Source organism: Corylus avellana, chromosome ca4 (assembly GCF_901000735.1).
Source record: "Corylus avellana chromosome ca4, CavTom2PMs-1.0".
Taxonomy (NCBI): domain Eukaryota; kingdom Viridiplantae; phylum Streptophyta; class Magnoliopsida; order Fagales; family Betulaceae; genus Corylus; species Corylus avellana.
In genome coordinates, this window is record NC_081544.1 from 8,455,527 (window position 1) to 8,474,881 (window position 19,355).

The 19,355-nt window shown below is 34.8% G+C and overlaps 1 protein-coding gene across 6 annotated transcripts in view; it reads right to left on the minus strand.

Moving 5' to 3' along the window:
* Positions 1 to 12,028: 12,028 nt before the first annotated feature.
* The window catches only part of LOC132177009 (MADS-box protein JOINTLESS-like), a 69,032-nt gene continuing 61,705 nt past the window's right edge, over positions 12,029 to 19,355 (minus strand). For 3 of the 6 annotated variants that reach the window (XM_059589200.1, XM_059589198.1, XM_059589199.1), the window contains 6 exons: positions 17,025 to 17,086; positions 16,835 to 16,934; positions 16,718 to 16,759; positions 13,909 to 13,947; positions 13,696 to 13,835; positions 12,029 to 12,315 (listed from right to left, as the gene is read on the minus strand). In XM_059589200.1, coding sequence (XP_059445183.1) covers positions 12,297 to 12,315; positions 13,696 to 13,835; positions 13,909 to 13,947; positions 16,718 to 16,759; positions 16,835 to 16,934; positions 17,025 to 17,086 — 402 coding nt within the window. In that variant the 3' untranslated portion in view covers positions 12,029 to 12,296. The remainder of the gene's footprint in view (positions 12,316 to 13,695; positions 13,836 to 13,908; positions 13,948 to 16,717; positions 16,760 to 16,834; positions 16,935 to 17,024; positions 17,087 to 19,355) is intronic. The other 3 variants (XM_059589203.1, XM_059589202.1, XM_059589201.1) reach the window with 3 other exon arrangements.

Genomic DNA, 19,355 nt, shown 5'->3' on the forward strand with positions numbered 1-19,355 from the left:
CCTCCATCACAGATGCAACCTCCACCACAGGTGCAACTCATCACGATCATCACAAAAATTGACGATTCTTTTAAAGAAAACGATGAAGTTGAAGATGATGCCCAAGAAGAAATCGTTGGAGGAATTTTTGTGGAAGTAGACGAAAAGGAAAAATCGTGTCTTGATTCTATCTATGTAGATTTCTCCAAGTACTTTTCTTCAGAGGAGCCACATGTGCCATGTCCCAAAGAAAACTCGAGGACGATTTTTTTTCAAGGGAGGTGTCTGATGTAGGACGATATTTACCTTTATTTTCGGTAAAAACGAAAATAAAGAAAATATCAAAAATAATATTGGAGCAGCGCCGCTTGATCAGAATTTTAGCTATTCTCAAACAATGGAAGTACAAAAGGAAAGATTACCACGATTCCCGCTGATTGTCAATTTTATATTAGGATTTTATTTTATTTTATTAGGACTTTATTTCCTTTCCTTATTAGGATTAGGTTTACAATTACTATAGGATTATGTTTACTTTCCAACTAGGATTAGATTTACTTTCTCTACTAGGATTAGATTTACTTTCTCTACTCGAAGTAGGTTTACTTTCTCTACAAGTATTTCTCTTCTATAAATAGGCTTGCCTATTATGTAAAACTTAATCAATGGAATTATTATAAAATCAGAGAATTCTATCTCAAATACTCTGCGGAGTTTTATCCTTCTTTTAGCCTGCGGGCTTGTTTTTATCTTTTTGGGTAGAAGACGAAGACGCTTCTCCTTGCAGAATCAAAGACGCTGCTCTTTGATTAGTTACCTTAGTCTTCCGCTACGTCACTATAACCAGTGGAATGTTAGTTTTTCTAGAGGGGCTCATGATTGGGAGGTGGATGTATTTGCCTCTTTTTTCCAGTTGCTGCATTTTGCTCGAGTGAGACGAGGGTGTGAAGATAGGTTGTGATGGATCTCCTCCAAAAGAGGCCAGTTCAAGGTCAAACTCCTTTATGCTTCCTTGGCTAGTTCTGAAAGGAGACATTTCCCTTGGAAGAGTGTGTGGCGTACACATGCTCCGCCGATGGCAAGTTTCTTTGTGTGGTCGGTAGCTTTGGGCAAAATTCTGATCCTAGACAACCTAAGGAAGCTGCATGCGATTGTGACGAACAGGTGTTGGATGTGCAAGAGGGATGAGGAGACGGTGGACCACCTTCTTCTTCATTGCGAGGTAGCCTATGCTTTGTGGTGCGCTTTTTTTGGGCGGTTTGGGTTGTCTTGGGTGATGCCGAGACGGGCTTCTGATTTGCTCGCCTGTTGGTGGTCTTCGGGAAGGAGGGGGAGTGCTGCGGTTTGGAAAATGGTGCCTACTTGTTTCTTTTTGTGCCTTTGGAGAGAGAGAAATAATAGGTGTTTTGAGGATTTGGAAGGTTCTTTGGAAGACTTATTTTCTTATTGTTTCCACACTTTGTATCTTTAGACTGTAGCGTATGTCTTCCCGGTGTCAATTAGCTACGATGATTTCCTTGTTCGCTTTTCTCTCTCTAGTTAGGTGATCCTATTGTACACTCCCGGTGTACTTTGGGGTGCCTTTACGCTTTCAATAAAACTGGTTATTACTTATAAAAAATAATAATAATAATCGTAATATAAAATCACAAAAGGGGAGGGTATTATGTTGTGGATAATGTGTGGCGTCCCACGTCGCCTCGGTATGGAGATGTAGATGAACTTATGTATATACTTGCACCTTGCATGACAACAACGCGTTTTAAAGTCGTAATGGTCATGATCTCATCAAACTCCGCAGTTAAGCGAGCTTATGCAAGAATAGGATCAGGATGGGTGACCTCTTGGAAAGTCTAATTCGGGGGAGTCAAAAGCAGACAATATTGTGTCATTGGGAGTGGGCTGTTACATAATGTGTTTGAATTATGAAAGGGATTGTAAGGAAATGAAGGGAAGCCACTTTTTTGGAAGTATCAAGTGCATATTTGTTACGCGGATGACCTAATTATCTTATATAAGGGGAATGTTCCCTGATAAAGGAGTGCCTAATTATCTAGTATGATTGATACTGTTAAGGATTAATTACTGGATATTTTGGGCTACAATGTACATTCATTCCCTATTAGGTAGCTTGGCTCACGTTTATCTCCTCGACGCTTAAGAAGTGTGACTATAAAGACTATTGTGGAAAAGATAGTAGATGGGGCTAGGAGCTGGGTTGGAGAGTTTCGTCCTTAGTGATCATATTACAATTCTTGAATTCTATTTTTGTATTCTATTCAAACCTTTTGGTTCTCTTTATTCATGCTCGGGTCGTAAGTGCCACTTCCCATTCCGGATCGCAATGGACCAACGTGAGCATGAATTTTGTGTCGGGATTACTAAGGATATAACGAGATAATGATTCCACTTTTGTTGTGGTTGACCGGTTTTCTTAGATGACTCACAATATTGCATGCAAGAAAACTTCCGATGTGGTGAATGTAGCTGAATTATATTTTTAGGAGGTGTATTGATTTCATGGATTGCCATTGTTCATTGTTTCTAATCGGGAGAGACATGGGGTTTCTTAGCCATTTTTGGAGATGTTTGCGGAAATTGACCAACAAAAAGCTTGACTTTGGTAGTGCCTATCATCTTCAAACCGATCGGCAAACGGAGGGTGTTAACTGTTCGTTGGGGGACTTGCTTAGAAGATATCAAGTCATGGGATCAATAATTATTTCACCTTGAGTTCATTAACATTTAGTCTACAAATAGGAGCATCGGTTTTTATCCTTTCTATATTGTCTACGGGACTAACCCTCGTGGACTGTTAAATTTAGCACCTATTCCTAATTTGAAGCAAGTGAATGCTAAAGCGGAAGATTTCTTTTTACTCGGGTTTAGGAAGTTCACAAGGTTGTGGCTAAGCACAAAGCCATTGCTGAACATAAGAGATGTGCTATAGAATTTGAGGAAGGTGATTTTGTCTGGGTTGCCTTGACCAAAGACTTAGAAGATTGGAACGTTAGATATTATTGAGAAGATCAACTAAAATGCGTACCGGTTGAAAGTTCTAGGCCATACCAAGATGTCCGACGAGTTCAATGTCAAAAATGTTGACCTGTACACGGGAGACTCATCCTATAAGCATTCAAATTTGAGGGCAAATTCTCTCTAACTCAAAGAGGATTATGTGGATTAGACTAGCTTGAATTCATGAAGAAAACAGGAGAAGACGTGCATGTTTGAATGAGCCCACTGGATGGTTTTAGGACAAACTTCCAAGGAGTATTGGTCAATCTAGTCAGTATCAATTGATGGATGGTCTAGCTTGTTCGACCAAGTGCTACAAGTTACATCAATGCAAGATGTTCGGTTGATACCTTGTCAAAGTTCGTTAAACTGCGAACTTTCATCACAAGGTTCCGTTCGAAGGGGACTATTGTTTTTTCATATGCGAGTTGGTAGTTTCGTTTTATGTTTCCTTCCTAGTTGGGTTTGGACTTGTCTTTTTATATAAGTTGGCTAGTTGGCTTAGATGGCTTAGATCACAACTTATGGTCGGGTTTGGTTTCTTCTACCGACCACTAATGGTTGTGTCGGTAACCCTTTCAAGTTTCGTTCCGTTTATGGAACGTTGCCATATTTAACTACCTCCATTGGCTGTATCAGTTCGTTTGATGGGTCGGGGCATTTATTTGACCAATTTCCGACCGTTTTTAGGATGACTTTGTTGCCTTTGTTTTTTATTTTCTTGTAATTCTCCTTTCCCTCCCCCCACATTGAATAGAAAAAAAAGCATATATATACTCTCTATTAATTTATGAAGATATCCTTATAGAAATGCTGTCAACAGAGGGAAAATGCAAAAAATACAGAGATCGCTAGGCATTAGAGCAAGAATTGAAACACCTAATTGAAGTTTTACAATAAATATATGCAAGTTTATAATATGGGGAAAAGAAAATAAAAATAATAAGCAACGAAAATTTTTCGATTTAATGTGTCATAGTACAGAGATATTTATTTAAGGTGTCATAGTACAAAGATATTTATTTGATGTGTCATAGACTCTTAGTGCATTTATTTCAATCCGTCTGGTTTGTTCAGCAGCTGGCTCTCACAGAAAAATGGTGAATCCATATGTATGAATAAAACGATCTAAAGGCATACGCAATAACATATTTATCTATAAGTAGAAAAAGGCATTTCTATAAGTGGAAATATGCGTGAGACAGAGAGAGAGAGAAACCCTAGAGAGAGAGACAGAGAGGAGCTTTCCAGAAGCAGAAACGACAGAGCGTCTAAGAAAGTCACTTGCCTTGCCATCGTCTCGTATCAGATCAAACCAGTAACTTGGATTCAGCAGATCTTCTGCAAGTGTTCTACTCATCATCATCCTAAACCATTTCTGTAAATGAAAAAAGGAAAAAGAAACATGAGTTTTGCTTAGAAAAATACAAATATCCGGTTTTTTTTTTTTTTTTTTTGCCAAATTTAGCCAAACCCTGGCCTACCATCTTGCAACTTGCTTTCATTGTCTGGTTTTGTTTCTTTTTTTCGCTAACTGTATGTTTGACAAGGCCACCAATGGTTTTCTCCTAAAGAGAAAGAAAGAGAATGTACGGGAAAACTAGCTTCGCCTAGACAATAAATTTTTATGGATAAGGATCCCTTGCCATTGGATAGAATTTCTATTTTTTAAAATTATGTGAATTTATACTTTTATTTATATAAAAAAATTTAAAAAAAAAAGGTTATTTATGAAAAAGATGATATATTATTGATGTAAATTAAGTATATTTTTATTAGGGACATAAATTTCCTCCAAACCACTTTGGAACAAATAAATATTCACTAACCCATTTAAAATAATGTCAAGTGTCTATAAATATTTAAAAGGCACATTAAATTTAGTATAAGTTAGTAAACTGTTATTAATGAGGTTAAGAATTTAATGTGACTTTTAAATGTTTACAAACACTTGCCACTATTTTAAATGAGTTAAAAGATATTTCCTTAGATGATTTGAAGAAAATTTCTGTCATTTTATTTGATTCTTATATTTTAAGGATAAATGTAAAATCGGTATTCGTGATTGGCGTAAATTACAAATAATTCCATGCTGTATTAAAAATAATTTATAAGTCTTCAAAGTTGGACAAAGTAACAGTTTATTCCTTAAAATCAATTTTCGTCGTTACTTAGTAAATTAACTTAATCTCTTCTAATTTTAAAAAATAATATATTATTAGTGTAAATCAATTATATTTATGTTGTAAAAAAGTTTAAAGTAAAAAACTATTACGGGCCTCTTCAAAAGTGAAAAATAAAATAAAAAAGTTTTAAATTTTTTTTTTTTCTCTAAAATGTCATATTTTTAACAGTTTAACATTTTTTCAAACCGTTTACTTAAAAAAAAAAGTTTATTTATTTGGTTTTGTTTGATTTTGGTGCAAATAGCCACCGCATTCCTCAAGAGAAATTAAGATGTCTTTGTTTTTTTTTTTTGGACGAACAAAATTATGATGTCTTCGTACGTACGTAGCAGTCAAATCTTCCCGAAACCCTCCGTTTGGGAGAGTGATGTGTGGTAATTAAGCGTATACAGACTACAGATAAGAGTAAATTTACTTTATGGGTAAACAATTATTATTTTTACTTACAAACAAAAAAAATATATATTATTTTTTATAAATAAAAAATGCGAATTATGTTTAATGAACGTAGCTAAATAGCCTTTGGTTAGGAAAAAAAAAAAGAAAACAAGTACACTTCTATTTCATTATATAATTTTATCTTTAGGGTAACTTCACTTAACTCCCTTAAAATATCTCGTCTTTTGCAAATATCTTTTTAATGTTTAAAGTCTTTTACTTTAGTGTATTGAACTTTTGATTTTTTCCAATTACCCCATTTCGTTAGAGATTAGGATTAAATCAGATGGTAGAAAGGGTAAAAAAACCTTTATACCCCATAAATTTTTAAAAATTTCAAATTTACCCTTATTTACAAATAAAATAATTATATTATTATAATTATATTAAAAACAAAGTAACCATTGTTGACCCCCGGCAAGTCACTTTGTGACCAGCCATGGGTCTTTGGGACCCAACGGAGGGTCTATGACCCACGATGGGTCACAAGTGACCCTCCGGGAGGGTCACAATGTCACCCACTCTGGGTCATTTGTGACCCATCGTGGGTCACAAAGACCCATGGTGGGTCACCAAGGTGGCCCGTTGGTGGGTTTTTTTTTTTTTTTTTTTGAAACTTTATTTACCCCTATAAACTTACGTGTTGTTTGCATACACTTTCTATTGTTCAAAATCTCTGGTATATTTAATTTTTATTTCCTTTCACTTTCCCCCTTTCGTTAAGATTTTCTTTGAAATCCTAACGGAAAATTGTGAAATTCCTAAAATACCCTCAATTTTTATTAAAAAATAAATTTTTATTAAAAAAAAAAAAAAGAAAAGAAAAGACCCAAGTGACCCACTTTGGGTCTGGGTCACTTTTGTGACCCATTTCGAGGGTCACCTAGAGGGTCACAAGATTGACTATCAGCACAGACCCTTCATTGGGTCGTGACCCATTGGGGGTCACCTTATTATTATTATTATTATTTTAATATAATCATTATAATAATAATTTTTTATTTGTAAATAAGAATAAATTTTAAATTTTTACAAATTGTAGGGGTATAAAGGTATTTTAATCATTCTACTGTTTGATTTTACTCCAATATCGAACGGTAGGAGGTATTTGGAACGAAACGAAAATTAGATACACCAAAGTGAGAGATTTTAAACAATAGAGGGGTGTCTGCAAAAGACGCGTAAGTTTGTGGGGGTAAGTAAAGTTTTCTCCATTTTTTTTAATAATAAATATTTATTTTTTAATAAAAAATATGGTATTTTAGGAATTTCACACCCCTCCGTTATAATTTCCTGTGAAATCCTAACAGAAGGGGGTAACTAGAACGAAACGAAAGTTCAATATACTAAAGTGTGAGATTTTAAGCAAATGAGAGGTGTTTGCAAAATGCGCGACACCCCTCAATTTTTTTTTTTTTTGAATATTTTATTTTCTCATAATTACCATGGTTTGGCAATTTCCCAATATATTAAATATTTAACTTAAATAGAAGGTGAATCGTGAATTGACAGGAGTCAAAACACGTAGAATATTTACTTTAAATTAGAGGTGTGCAATGGAGACAGAGTTTGAACTCAAGACCTCTACTTTTATACGATATTAAATCACCACTTATTCCAAAAGCTTAAGCTTATAGAAAGAGAAAAATTTAATCATTTAATTAATACTTTAATAACTCATTTTCATATTTCCCTTTATGGTCACAAACCAAACATTAATAAAAAATAAAATAAAAGCTATTTGAACTATCACTTAATTTACTTCTATGTATTTTCTATTTATTTAAAGCTCCTTAATATAAAACATAGCTACAATATGTCCATTTCTCATTTCCTTTTCGTTAATTTGCGTTTGTCATCAAAAGAAAAACTACAAGCATTCATAAGTTCTTGCTTTATACCATTAATTGATGTCAGAAACATTATACACAGAATAAATTATTTGGTATCTCTAATGCACTGAATACAAAATCTAATGTACTCGGCCTTTGCTCTTTCAGTGTTCAACATTCTGTTCCAGGTGATGGAGTAAGCTACTAGAGTAGTACTTACTATACCCGCAATCCAAGTGCCTCACCGCTCAAGAAAACGAGAGAGAGAGAGCTTGTATGGATATACACGCGACATTTTGTACATGTTTAATGAACGTAACTAAATAGCTTTTGGTTAGGAAAAAGAGAAAACAAGTAACATTTCTATTTCATTATATAATTTTATCTTTGGGTAACTTCACTTAGCTCCTTTAAATCTTTCAATATTTAAAGTCTTTTACTTTGGTGTATTGAACTTTTGATTTTTTTCAGTTACCCCATTCCGTTAGAAATTGGGGTAAAATCAGACGGTAAAAAGGGTAAAAGAACCTTTATACCCCTGAAATTTTTTCAAATTTCAAATTTACCCTTATTTACAAATAAAATAATAATATTATTATAATTATATTAAAATAATAATAATAATTATTTACCCTTGAAAAAAGGAAAATGCTTGGTGTTCTTCTAGTGTTCTCCTGATATTCTCCCAACTGTGATGTAGCTTTTAAAATCATTAATAGATTAAAAGTTAAAAATGATAATTTCAAATTCAACCGTAATTTTAAAAGTCACATCACAGTTAGGAGGACACTAGGAGAACACTAGAAGAACACCTACATTTTCCTAAAAAAAATAATAATAATATCAAATTCACCCTTATTAACAAATAATAATATTATCACATTATTATAATTATATTAATTATAATAATTTTTTATTTATAAATAAGGGTAAATTTGGAATTTTCAAAAATTGTACGGGTATAAAGGTATTTTAATCATTCTACCATTTGATTTAACTTCAATATCTAACAGTATGAGGTATTTTGAATGAAACGAAAGTTATATATACCAAAGTGAGATTTTGAAGAATGGAGGGGTGTCTACAAAAGACGCGTAAGTTTATGGGGGTAAGTGAAGTTTCCTTTTTTTTTTTTTAATAATAAATATTTATTTTTTAATAAAAAATAGGATATTTTAGGGATTTCACACCCCTTCCATTAGGATTTCCTATGAAATCTTAACGGAGGGAGGTAACTGAAATGAAACGAAAGTTTAATACACAAAAGTGAGAGATTTTAAACATTGGAGGGGTGTTTGCAAAATGCGCAACACCCCTCCAATTTCTTTTAATATTTTATTTTCTCATAATTACCATGGTTTGGCCATTTCCTAATATATTAAATATTTAATTTAAATAGAGGGTAAATTGACGGGAGTCAAAACACGTAGAATATTTACTTTAAATGAGAGGTGATAGGATTTGAACTCAAGACCTCTACTTTTACACGATGTTAAATCACCATTTGTCCCAAAAACTTAAGCTTATAGGAAGAAAAAAAATTTAATCATTTAATCAATACTTTAATAACTCATTTTCGTATTTTCCTTTCAACTCACAAACCAAACATTAATGAAAAAAAAAAATGAAAAAAAAAGCTATTTGAACTATTACTTCTCTGTATTTTCCATTTATTTTAAAGCTCCTTAATATAAAACGTCGCTACAATATGTCCATTTCTCATTTCCTTTTCTTTAATTTGTGTTTGTCATTAAAAGAAAAACTACAAGCATTCATAAGTTCTTGCTTTATACCATTAATTCATGTCAGAAACATTATACACATAAAGTAAATTATTTGGTACCTCTAATTCACGGAATACAAAATCTAATGTAGTCGTTCCACATGCCTTCGCTCTTGAGTGTTCAACATCCTGTTCCCAGTGATGGAGTAAGCTACTAGAGCAGTACTTACTATACCCGCAATCCAAGTGCCTCACCGCTCAAGAAAACGAGAGAACGAGAGAGAGAGAGAGCTTGTATGGATATACACACGACATTCTGTATCAAGAATGATTTCACACTCCATAGAAAAATCTTGTTCTTTTCTTATTACACACCATATGCATATTCCATACATTTATAACCAAGCCATCACTATATAGAGTAATGCCAAGTATTATTATGTGGAGTAGTGCAAAGTATTACCCTTGGGCATTACAACAAGCCTGTACATATGGTGGGTAGGTAAACGACTGCGGGCGGAACTAGAATATTGAGTTTGGGGATATTGGGGGGTCAAAAGCTAATTTTTAAGAGTATTTTTAAAATTCGTTTTTTTTTTTGGGGGGACCACCCCTTGGCTTGGAGGGCTGGGGACACCCCCAAGGCCTGAGGTGGTTCCGCCTCTCCTACTATGGGCACCAACATTTCCTACATTCAAAAATTTCAAATATTAAATAGAGGGGCGCCCACAAATTAGGGCTGAAAAGGCGAACGGACGGGCAGTTATTAACCACCCAACTTTACTAACCGCTAATCGCTTTTGAAGGCGGTTAGAAAAACCTTTAACTGTAACCACCTAGGCGGTTAGCAGTTTTCATTAGCTTATATATATATATATATATATATATATATATATATATATATTACCATAGAAATAACGTTTTGATTTTTTCTTTTAATTTTTAATTTTTAACTTTTAAAAAGCAGTTAGCGGTTATTAAGGTTATTAACTGTTAACTGTCAATTAACCACCTTAACCGTTTAGGCGGTTGGCGAATTTTAATAACCACATTTTCACTCCTGGGCCACAATGGTCATGCCCATCGATTCCTAAACAAACTCCCAAACCTAGAAAGTGAATGATATGCAAATTGTACGTAATGTATGAAAACATGAACAATGCAACCATACGTGCACATGAATTGCAAAGCACTGAACCATGGTTTTATGCAATTTTGAAAGATATGATCCAAATTCAAGTAATCATCCTTATCAAGGCACACATGATTGAGCATGATAAGATCCAATACATGTGAGCCAAACAAAAATTAGGAAAAGAACTCACATGTCAAACCTTTAGAGTTCACAATACAAAGAGCATATGTTCGATCATGTTATTTAGAAACTCTAGCAAAAACACATAATCATGTCTTATCCACGACCATAACCTTAAAAACATTTGAACAATCATGTTCTCAATTAAACATCCAAATTAAACAGAATATTTTAAAAATCATCCATCAAATAATGTAATGAATTTCATCAATGCACACACAAGGTTTATGCTATCTCGAGAAACATCTCAAAGACACGCAGTCAAGCAATGTTAGTGAACTCACTTAATTGGTCCCCAATGCATAATGAAGTACACAATCCCATGAGTTTCAAAATGATCAAAACAAGGTTTTAGAGAATTTCAAAATCATACACCAAATCAATTTTTCTATAAAGTCCACAATGATCACAAAAACAATGAAACAAAGTAGAAGTTAAAAGAAAATCGGTTTGGCACCAAATCCTCACAAAAATCTCATTGTGGCATTTTATCACGCATGTGGTGTGCATTAAAAAAAAAAAATTGAAATTCAAGTAAAATCAAGCAAAATCTTGCAAAGTTTCCTCAATACAGTCTCAAACATGGCAAACAACCATTCCCAAATCATTAAACCAATGAGAGATGCATGTATCACGAAATGCCAACAAATCTGAAACCCAGGATTATAAACTCCGAGAAGAAATAAAAAACTCAAACCAAGGAATGAGTGAAAATCACTAACCAAATACGGATTGAATGGAGGAATGAGCTTTTATGAAGAACACCAATGCCATATACCTCATATCTATGGGTGATAGACACAATAACAACCCAAATCCCAAAATGAGAAAATAAGAGTGATTTTCGGGTTTTTGAAACTCAAATCATTTCAGATCCCGCTACCCTTATCTAGACGGCAAGAGGACATGTTCGGACACAGCTTCGAGTTGTGCGGTCACCAGTGCCCAAAGAATACTTTACACTCAAAATCTCACCAAAAAAATTCCCTCCCCTGATTACAATGCCCTGGACATAATGCACAGATGAATTACATCAACACATGAATGGTCAAATATGAATGCTATTACACAACAATTTCATATATACATTTGTAAACAATGATATGACACTTTCAATTCCTCCGATGGACAAAATTTATACACACAGTGCAATCAAGATATGATCAAATGAATCATGAATCAAGTGCATTAGTTAATTTATTCCAAATCATGAGTCATAAGACACATCAATCAAGCAACATATATATGCACATACATTAATATTCCATCAACATCATTTATTTCTCATGTCAAAATAATGATTTATAACTTCGTGTAAGTGTTCAGAACATTCACTCACTCACCATTCACTCATGCACTAAAACCTTCCTTTCCATTTTCCTGTTTTTCCCTTTTTCCTTTTTTTTAGTACCTTTATTTTTTCCTCTAACACAGAAAACAATTGCAAAAAGGAAACATGCAAAACTTGCTTAGCTTCTAATCACCCATTACCAGACGTGATTGTGATGATCATATAAAGATTTGCTTAGGTTCTAACTCTGCAATTCCAATATATGTTCCCAAAAATAGGTCGAGACATAATAGCTCATCGTATGCATTCTCCTGAAATCAGTCTCAATGGTACATTTATTAAGCATCTATTTGATCACCATATTCATATGCGGTACTTTCTTTGATCACCTTGCGGAAATAAATTGGGCTTACAAGAATTTTTCTACAACAGTGAGCTTGGTTTTATTTGGACAAATGATTGTTTTGCAGTTGACAAAATGCGTATCCATCTACTCTTCTTTTATTTTTCAACGTCAGTTACGGAAAGGTAACCTGCAAGACATAGAAATATATAAACGTAAATAGTATCTCTCCCATAGCAGCATGGTATGTCTTGGCATCTTGTCACCAACCAAAGCTATTGAATATAAGAATATATATTATTCTTATATTCCTAGAAAATAAAAGCCTAAATGTTAAAAGAATATATCGTTATAACACTAAATAGTTAAACGCAAGGACAAATATCGATATCCATATATCGTTATAACACTAAATAGTTAAACGCAAGGACAAATATCGATATCCATCTGTTTGGTCAAGTTGTTGTATCGAAAATAAAACTATATGCTAGGTAATATCGAAAGTATCCCTGGATAGGCTGGATTGAATTCTTAATACAGTAAGTACATATTATAACCAGAAAACCAGACAAACAAAATTAGTGTTGTAATTGTTAGTTTTTATGTTCGGTAATTCAGAGTCCAAAAAGTGTAATTTCTTCTCGGTTGAAGCTACGTTTGCAAGAGCGTTCGTTGGCTTCCGAACGGTAGCATTTCATAGTAAAACCTGAGAACTCCGTTCGCTAGACCGTTCGAATGGATGACGTACATAGTGAAACCCGAGAACTCCATTCGCTGGACCGTTCGAACGGATGAAGTACGTAGTGAAACCCGAGAGCTTCGTTTGCTGCATGTTCGCAAGTCCGTCCGAAAGGGTGAAGCCGCGTCTGAACGAAAGTCAATTCTATCCGAACAGAAGTATGTTGTTGCCGCATTAGGGTTTTCTAATTTTAGTGTGGATTTCTATAAATCCCTAGTTATGTTCGAGCATCACCGTTAACCGTTCGAACGCAGTCGCAAATTTTCCATAATAAGGTTTTCTATTTTACAAAAGAAACCTAATTCTCAATTGCCTATATAAAGGGTTCTACAAAGCACGAGTTTTCCAAGCAATTAAGGGGGCAAATTCTATACTATGCTAAGAAGGAATTATTAGTATTCAGAGCTTCAGAACTATTTTCTTTTAGAGTGTTGCTGTGTTTGAGAAGCCGTTTTGTTCATCAAAGATAAGAAGTCCATTGGAGGATTCAATAAAGGAGAATCACTTCAAGAAGATTGTCGAGCTATGAGACAAGCGGGAAGCTTGTTGATCTTACAGAGCCTAGGATTTGGAAAGGGTTGTAAGTGTCCTTATGTCTGTAATCTGGATTTTCTTATAGTGATTTCCTGAGTTTGCTGTCACGGAGAAGTTTTACTTTTAGAGAGTTTTCTAAAATATCTGTGTGTAATTGATTTACCGTTTTCTATTATATTTGCTAAATGTTTGCATGATTCATATTTTTAATTCCACATATTTTGGGATAAACACCTATTCACCCGTCTAGGTGTATTTGGAGTCTGTTTTATATTTTCAGTAATGTTGCAAACTTACCCCAACTTGAGAGAAGTGCCATCGATGTGTTGGTCTTGAAAATCCGGAGGATCTGCTGAACTGCAAATATTGGTGGTCGACTCAGATGAGTGACCTTGTTCAATTACATTTGTTATAATGTTAAACTGATTTTCCATCTGCTGAAAAGAGACATTTTCAACTGTTGAGAAAGTAGGGAAACAACGAAAAAGAAAGAAATTCATGACCTAATACCTGTTTTAGTCTCTGGTTATCCTCCATCAGTTGGCCACCCTGCATTTAAAGGGACAGCAACAAACACAACTTACAACCCAGAAACAACCTCAAAAAAACATAGGTAGGGCCAACCTCAGGCACCTACAACACATCACAAGAGAACAAAACCAACAACATAGAAACCGGCCCAAAGAGTAAAACATTTTTTAGAAATACCCCAGAACATAAAAATGTTTCTGTTAGTGAGTGAAGGGAAAAAGCCATATAGGAAACACACTGAGTATAACTTGCAAAGCAATGTCTTGGAACAAGCTCGAAATATTTCTGCTTCATTTAGAAAATAACCACAAATTCCTCTTTTTCCCAAATCAGATAAACGTTAGCTTTGTGACAGTCCTTTCCCAAACCTTGAGCAAGCCACTACACATACAAAGACCTTGGCAAAAAGAAGACAAATGACTTTTTTTTTTTTTTTTTTAATTCTTGGATGAAAAAGCGTTAGTTTACTAACCAAACAATCAGTCTACAACACACACTCCAGACTTAACTGGAACTCGGCTGTATAATTGTTAAGTGTGGGGCAATTTGTAGAAGAAGGTTATTTTCTTGTGTTTGAAGATTTATCGTGTTATCTGTATACAAAACCAAGCAGCAAATGTGATAAACTACAGCCCCAAAAGCTAATTTACACAAGATTACTCTTAAGCTTTTGCCTTTGTGAGCGGTAACTCCCCACTTCATCATCTTGCCGGAGGCCAAAACCATTCTCTACCTACCTTTTAAAACACTTTCCAGGTTAGCATTAATGCTCTGAAGCCATATTTATCATAGAGAACTCCATCATGAAGCCACCAATCCATCCCCAACACTCGTGAACTTTATAAATTCCTTGGATGTTTCTCTAAGCTTTAGCATCTTCCTCCAACTCTAAGTACAATTTTGGGGAACTTAATCTGCCAAAAACTCTTTCCTTTTAACAGGTTATCTCTAACCCGAGCAAGCCAAAAAGAAACAGCCTTAGTGAATAAATTCCAAATATGTCTCATTAATATAGCTGATTTATTCCACTCCTCTACCCTTTTGAGACCCAAATCTCCTCCTTATTAGGTACACACACTGAATCCCAAGCTACTTTAGCTCTGGCATTCTTACTCTCATTTACCGACCATAGAAAACAATTGAATTTCTATTCAAAAATTTAAATAACTTTCTTTGCCAGGATGAATATGCTCAACCAAAGGACAAAAGAATGGAGTTGTAGTCTCCCGGCCTGAAAACGCCAACTTTTTTGATAACCAAGAGTTGGTTCATTCTGTCACCTTCTCTATTAATAAAGAGCATTCAAAGACTGTTAGCTTCCTTGAAATCAAAGGTACCCCCAACCAACAAAATCATTTAGCACACACTATATGAATTCTGCAGTCTTCAAATTTGCAGCTGAGAATATAATTAAGGAGATCATCAGCAAAGCAAAGTTGTGTCAGTTGCAATTTCACACATCTAGGATGAAAAGTAAACATTTTCTTAACCAAAGCAGCCTCTTCCAATAATCCTGTCAATACTTCCATGGCTAAAACTAGGATGGTAAAAGCGGGTGGTTATTAATTGCAATTAACCACTATCCACATATGCGATTGCGGTTAATAACCACATCCGCACGCCCTAATATATATATATATATATATAAACAAATACACCAAAACAATGCCATTTTGTTGTTTATCTGCTATATGCCATAATTTTAGCTCCAGAACTGCATCCCTTTTTCTTTTTTTTTATTAGAAAAACTCCATTTTCCATCGAAAACAGCTCCACTTTGCCATATTGACTTCAGACGCGATCAATAACCTTGTTCACCAAGTGAAAAGGCAATGCCCTCCTCCACTGCATTTTCAGGTGGCTAAACAACAATTTTTTTGTTCAAATTCAATGGTTCAAAGAATGTAGACTTCTCAGCTGTCGAATAATAAACTTAATTTTAATAACATTTATTTGAGTATTTTTCAAGAAACAAACATTCGACAATGCCTAAAAATTGTTAATTACGGTTTGAATGACATATTAGGGTTTTGACCGCATGATTAGGGTTTTACGTGCAAAGATTATGACTTTTAGTGTCTTTGTGTCTATATTAGAGCGTAATTTGCAGTGACGGTATGCAGCAATATACAGGGCATCATGGTTTGTGTATTAATTCAGTGTTAATTCTCTTTCTTTTTTGTGTTCTCTCTTAGTGTGTAGTTTCCAATTTTCAACACCAACTTAGTAGCCATCGACTTCTCATTCGCAAACTACCCTCTCCAATATTATAGATTTCCCACAATGCTCCGTTGTATTCCATCTCCTTTATCACCTGCATCCTCCGTTTCCAGTTCTACATTCACCCTGGCCTCTCCATTCTCCAGTCAAATCCTCCACTTCACCTTACTATTATAAGGACCCTCATCCTCCCCCTTCATATTACCACACTCCCCACCACGATCAATACCCCATTTTCCTAGTCCATTCTTCCCAAATTTACCTCATCGCTAACCAAGGATAGATGATGAATTGTTAAAAGATATTTAGTGTTAAATTAAATCATTTTTACTTCGTTTTCCACTATATGATATACTCTAATAAGTTAGCGTTGAGGGTAATAACACCCTCTAATTACCAATTAATTGCAATTGAAGCATTGCCAGTAACACTCCAAGTTAATTAAATAAATTGACTAATTTTGGGAGCGTTACATAAGAGAGCATGAAGGTGTGTTACATTCTATATTTTTTCAAAATTATAATAATTGCATGAAATGTTGTAAAAAATATGCAGTTTGAAACTTGACCTTCCGCTCAAAGGCACTAATCTCTTCTCGAAATCTTTCATCCTGAAAAATGTAAAAGCTTCTCATGTTAACAGAAATTTCAGTGCTCCATTATAATGCTAGCAAACAGAGACAAACCTTTTCATTTGAAACACGGCTCAAGCCTACTTGGAGAAGTTGCTCTAGTTTCTGTAGTTCTTCTATATTTAATAGTTGGAGGTCGTCTCCCTTCATCTTCCTGTAAGGTGTAATCATTTTAACATTAATTTAATGTGTAATTTGCATGTCATTATAGTAATAACTTGATAAAGCTATGTCGTTAAAATACCTCAGTTCATGAGTCTTCTCCACGATTTCATTGCTCAACAAGATGGAGCTACGGTTGTCAAGCTAAAAGAGGACAAAGAGTTGCCATTCATGAAGATTTTTAGTATATGGTCTGTATGCAAGCAATAGTTGCTAAATTATCTAGGCATTTCTTACCTTTCATTAGAAAGATTTTTAGTAGTTTGTTCTCAAAGTTGTCCCAGAAAATGCATCTAGCTTTCATATTATGGTACCACTTTCTTTTATATGCAAGTTTCAAAGATTTTCATTAAAATTTCAGATAACAGTCTAATAACAATCTTGAATCATGATTCCTTACAACAATGATACAGCTACCTGCATTAACATTTTTGTACCAATTAAGGAAATAAGACTAAAAAACTATGTAAATAATGTAAACCCATAAGTTTAGAGCTATAAATCAACTATTTGAAGAAACTTGTGAGGTTTCTATTGTTAATCATAATATAAAATCCCAAAAGGGCCAACAGCCTATGTTATGGAAGGGATTGTAAGGAAATGAAGGGAGGCCAGTTTTTTGGAAGTATCAAGTGCATATTTGTTATGCGGATGGCCTAATTATCTCCTTGATGCTTAAGAATTGAGACTATAAAGGCTTTTGTGGAAAAGATAGTAGATGGGGCTATGATGCAGCGTGACTTGGTGGGCGGCAGCGAATAATAACAGTAATGAACGGATAGGTACTTCTAGATCTTGAGACTATCAAGAGATCTAAGAAATCTTCTTCATAAAAGCTAGATACTCTCTAGGTTTTGAAGGAAACAAAGAAGAAACTCAACTCTGAGTAATTCTTATTAAACAAAATCAATAATAATCCAAATCTGCTATTTAGGAGGCTATAAGTGTTGTGACAAATGCAAATTCCAAGATCACCAAAGAAATAGAAAAGTACAGAATAGAAAAATAACACAACCACACAAGACACCAAGATTTAAGTGGTTCGGCTTAACAAGCCTACTTCTACTGGTGGAGACGATCCAGGAGAAATTCACTAACAAAAGAGTGGAGTACAAAGAGTAGTACAAATAAAACCACTCAAACCCAAAAGCCCCAATACACCCCAATCTCACTCAAAAGAGAATTAAATACAAAAGAGAAAATATTTTCTAAAATTCTCTAAGCTTTTCAGCATTCCAAATGTGAGATCAAACTGAAGAAAAATGGTGTATCTTCTTCTCTCTGCAGCACAAGCTCTCTCTCTCTCTCTCTCTCTCTCTCGGCAACTTCAGTTTTTTCTTCTTTCTCTCTTTTTGACCAAATGGCTTCAATAATAAAACAACAAAGCCTTTTCACAAAGCTTCTAGAAGAAGCTCAATAAATGGAGAGACAAAATGGACGTGTAGGAGAGAAACACAAGTCAAAAAGTATGGGATGCCTTAATGGTTTGGCGCCCACGGTAAGGTTGAATAAGAAATGCAAGTCACCTCTTCTAACAAATCTCCACTTTGACTTGAATTTCATCAAGTCTTCAACACAAATCTCCTCAAGACGTCTCCTCCAACACCCCTAAGGGTAATTACAAACGACAAGCACCAATCAAGCCCAAACAATGCTTGAACTTGAGGAACAGAAGTGGCTTAGTCAACATGTCTGCTGGATTTTCCGTCGTAGCAATTTTCTTTACTATGATATCACCTTGTGTCACGACCTCCCGAAGAAAATGATATCTGACATCAATGTGTTTGGTCCTCTCATGATACATTTGATTTTTGGTCAAATGTATTGCGCTTTGGCTATCACAAAATACAGCAGTCTCATGTTGCTGCAAACCTAGATCACCAACCAAACCTCTAAGCCAAATTGCTTCTTTCATTGCCTCTGCTGCTGCCATATACTCTGCCTCTGTAGTGGACAAAGCAACTATCAACTGTAAAGTCGCTTTCCAACTAATGGCACACCCCGAGAGAGTGAAAACAAAACTTGTCAGAGATCTTATTTTATCCAAATCAGTAGCATAATCTGAATCAACATAACCGGTTACATTCGAACTGATACTACTGCCTTTATCATAGACTAAACCAACATCTGTAGTGCCCTATAAATAACGGAGTATCCATTTCACTGCCTGCCAGTGAACCTTGCCCGGATTCGCCATGTAGCGACTAACAACACTGACTGCCTGTGAAATATCTGGACGAGTGCACACCATAGCATACATGATGCTCCCAACTGCACTGGAATAAGGAACACATGACATGAACTGCTCCTCCTCCTCACTCTGGGGTACTAACGCTGCTGAAAGTCTAAAATGAGCTGCAAGTGGAGTACTCACTAGTTTAGAATTATGCATATCAAAGCATTCAAGTACTTT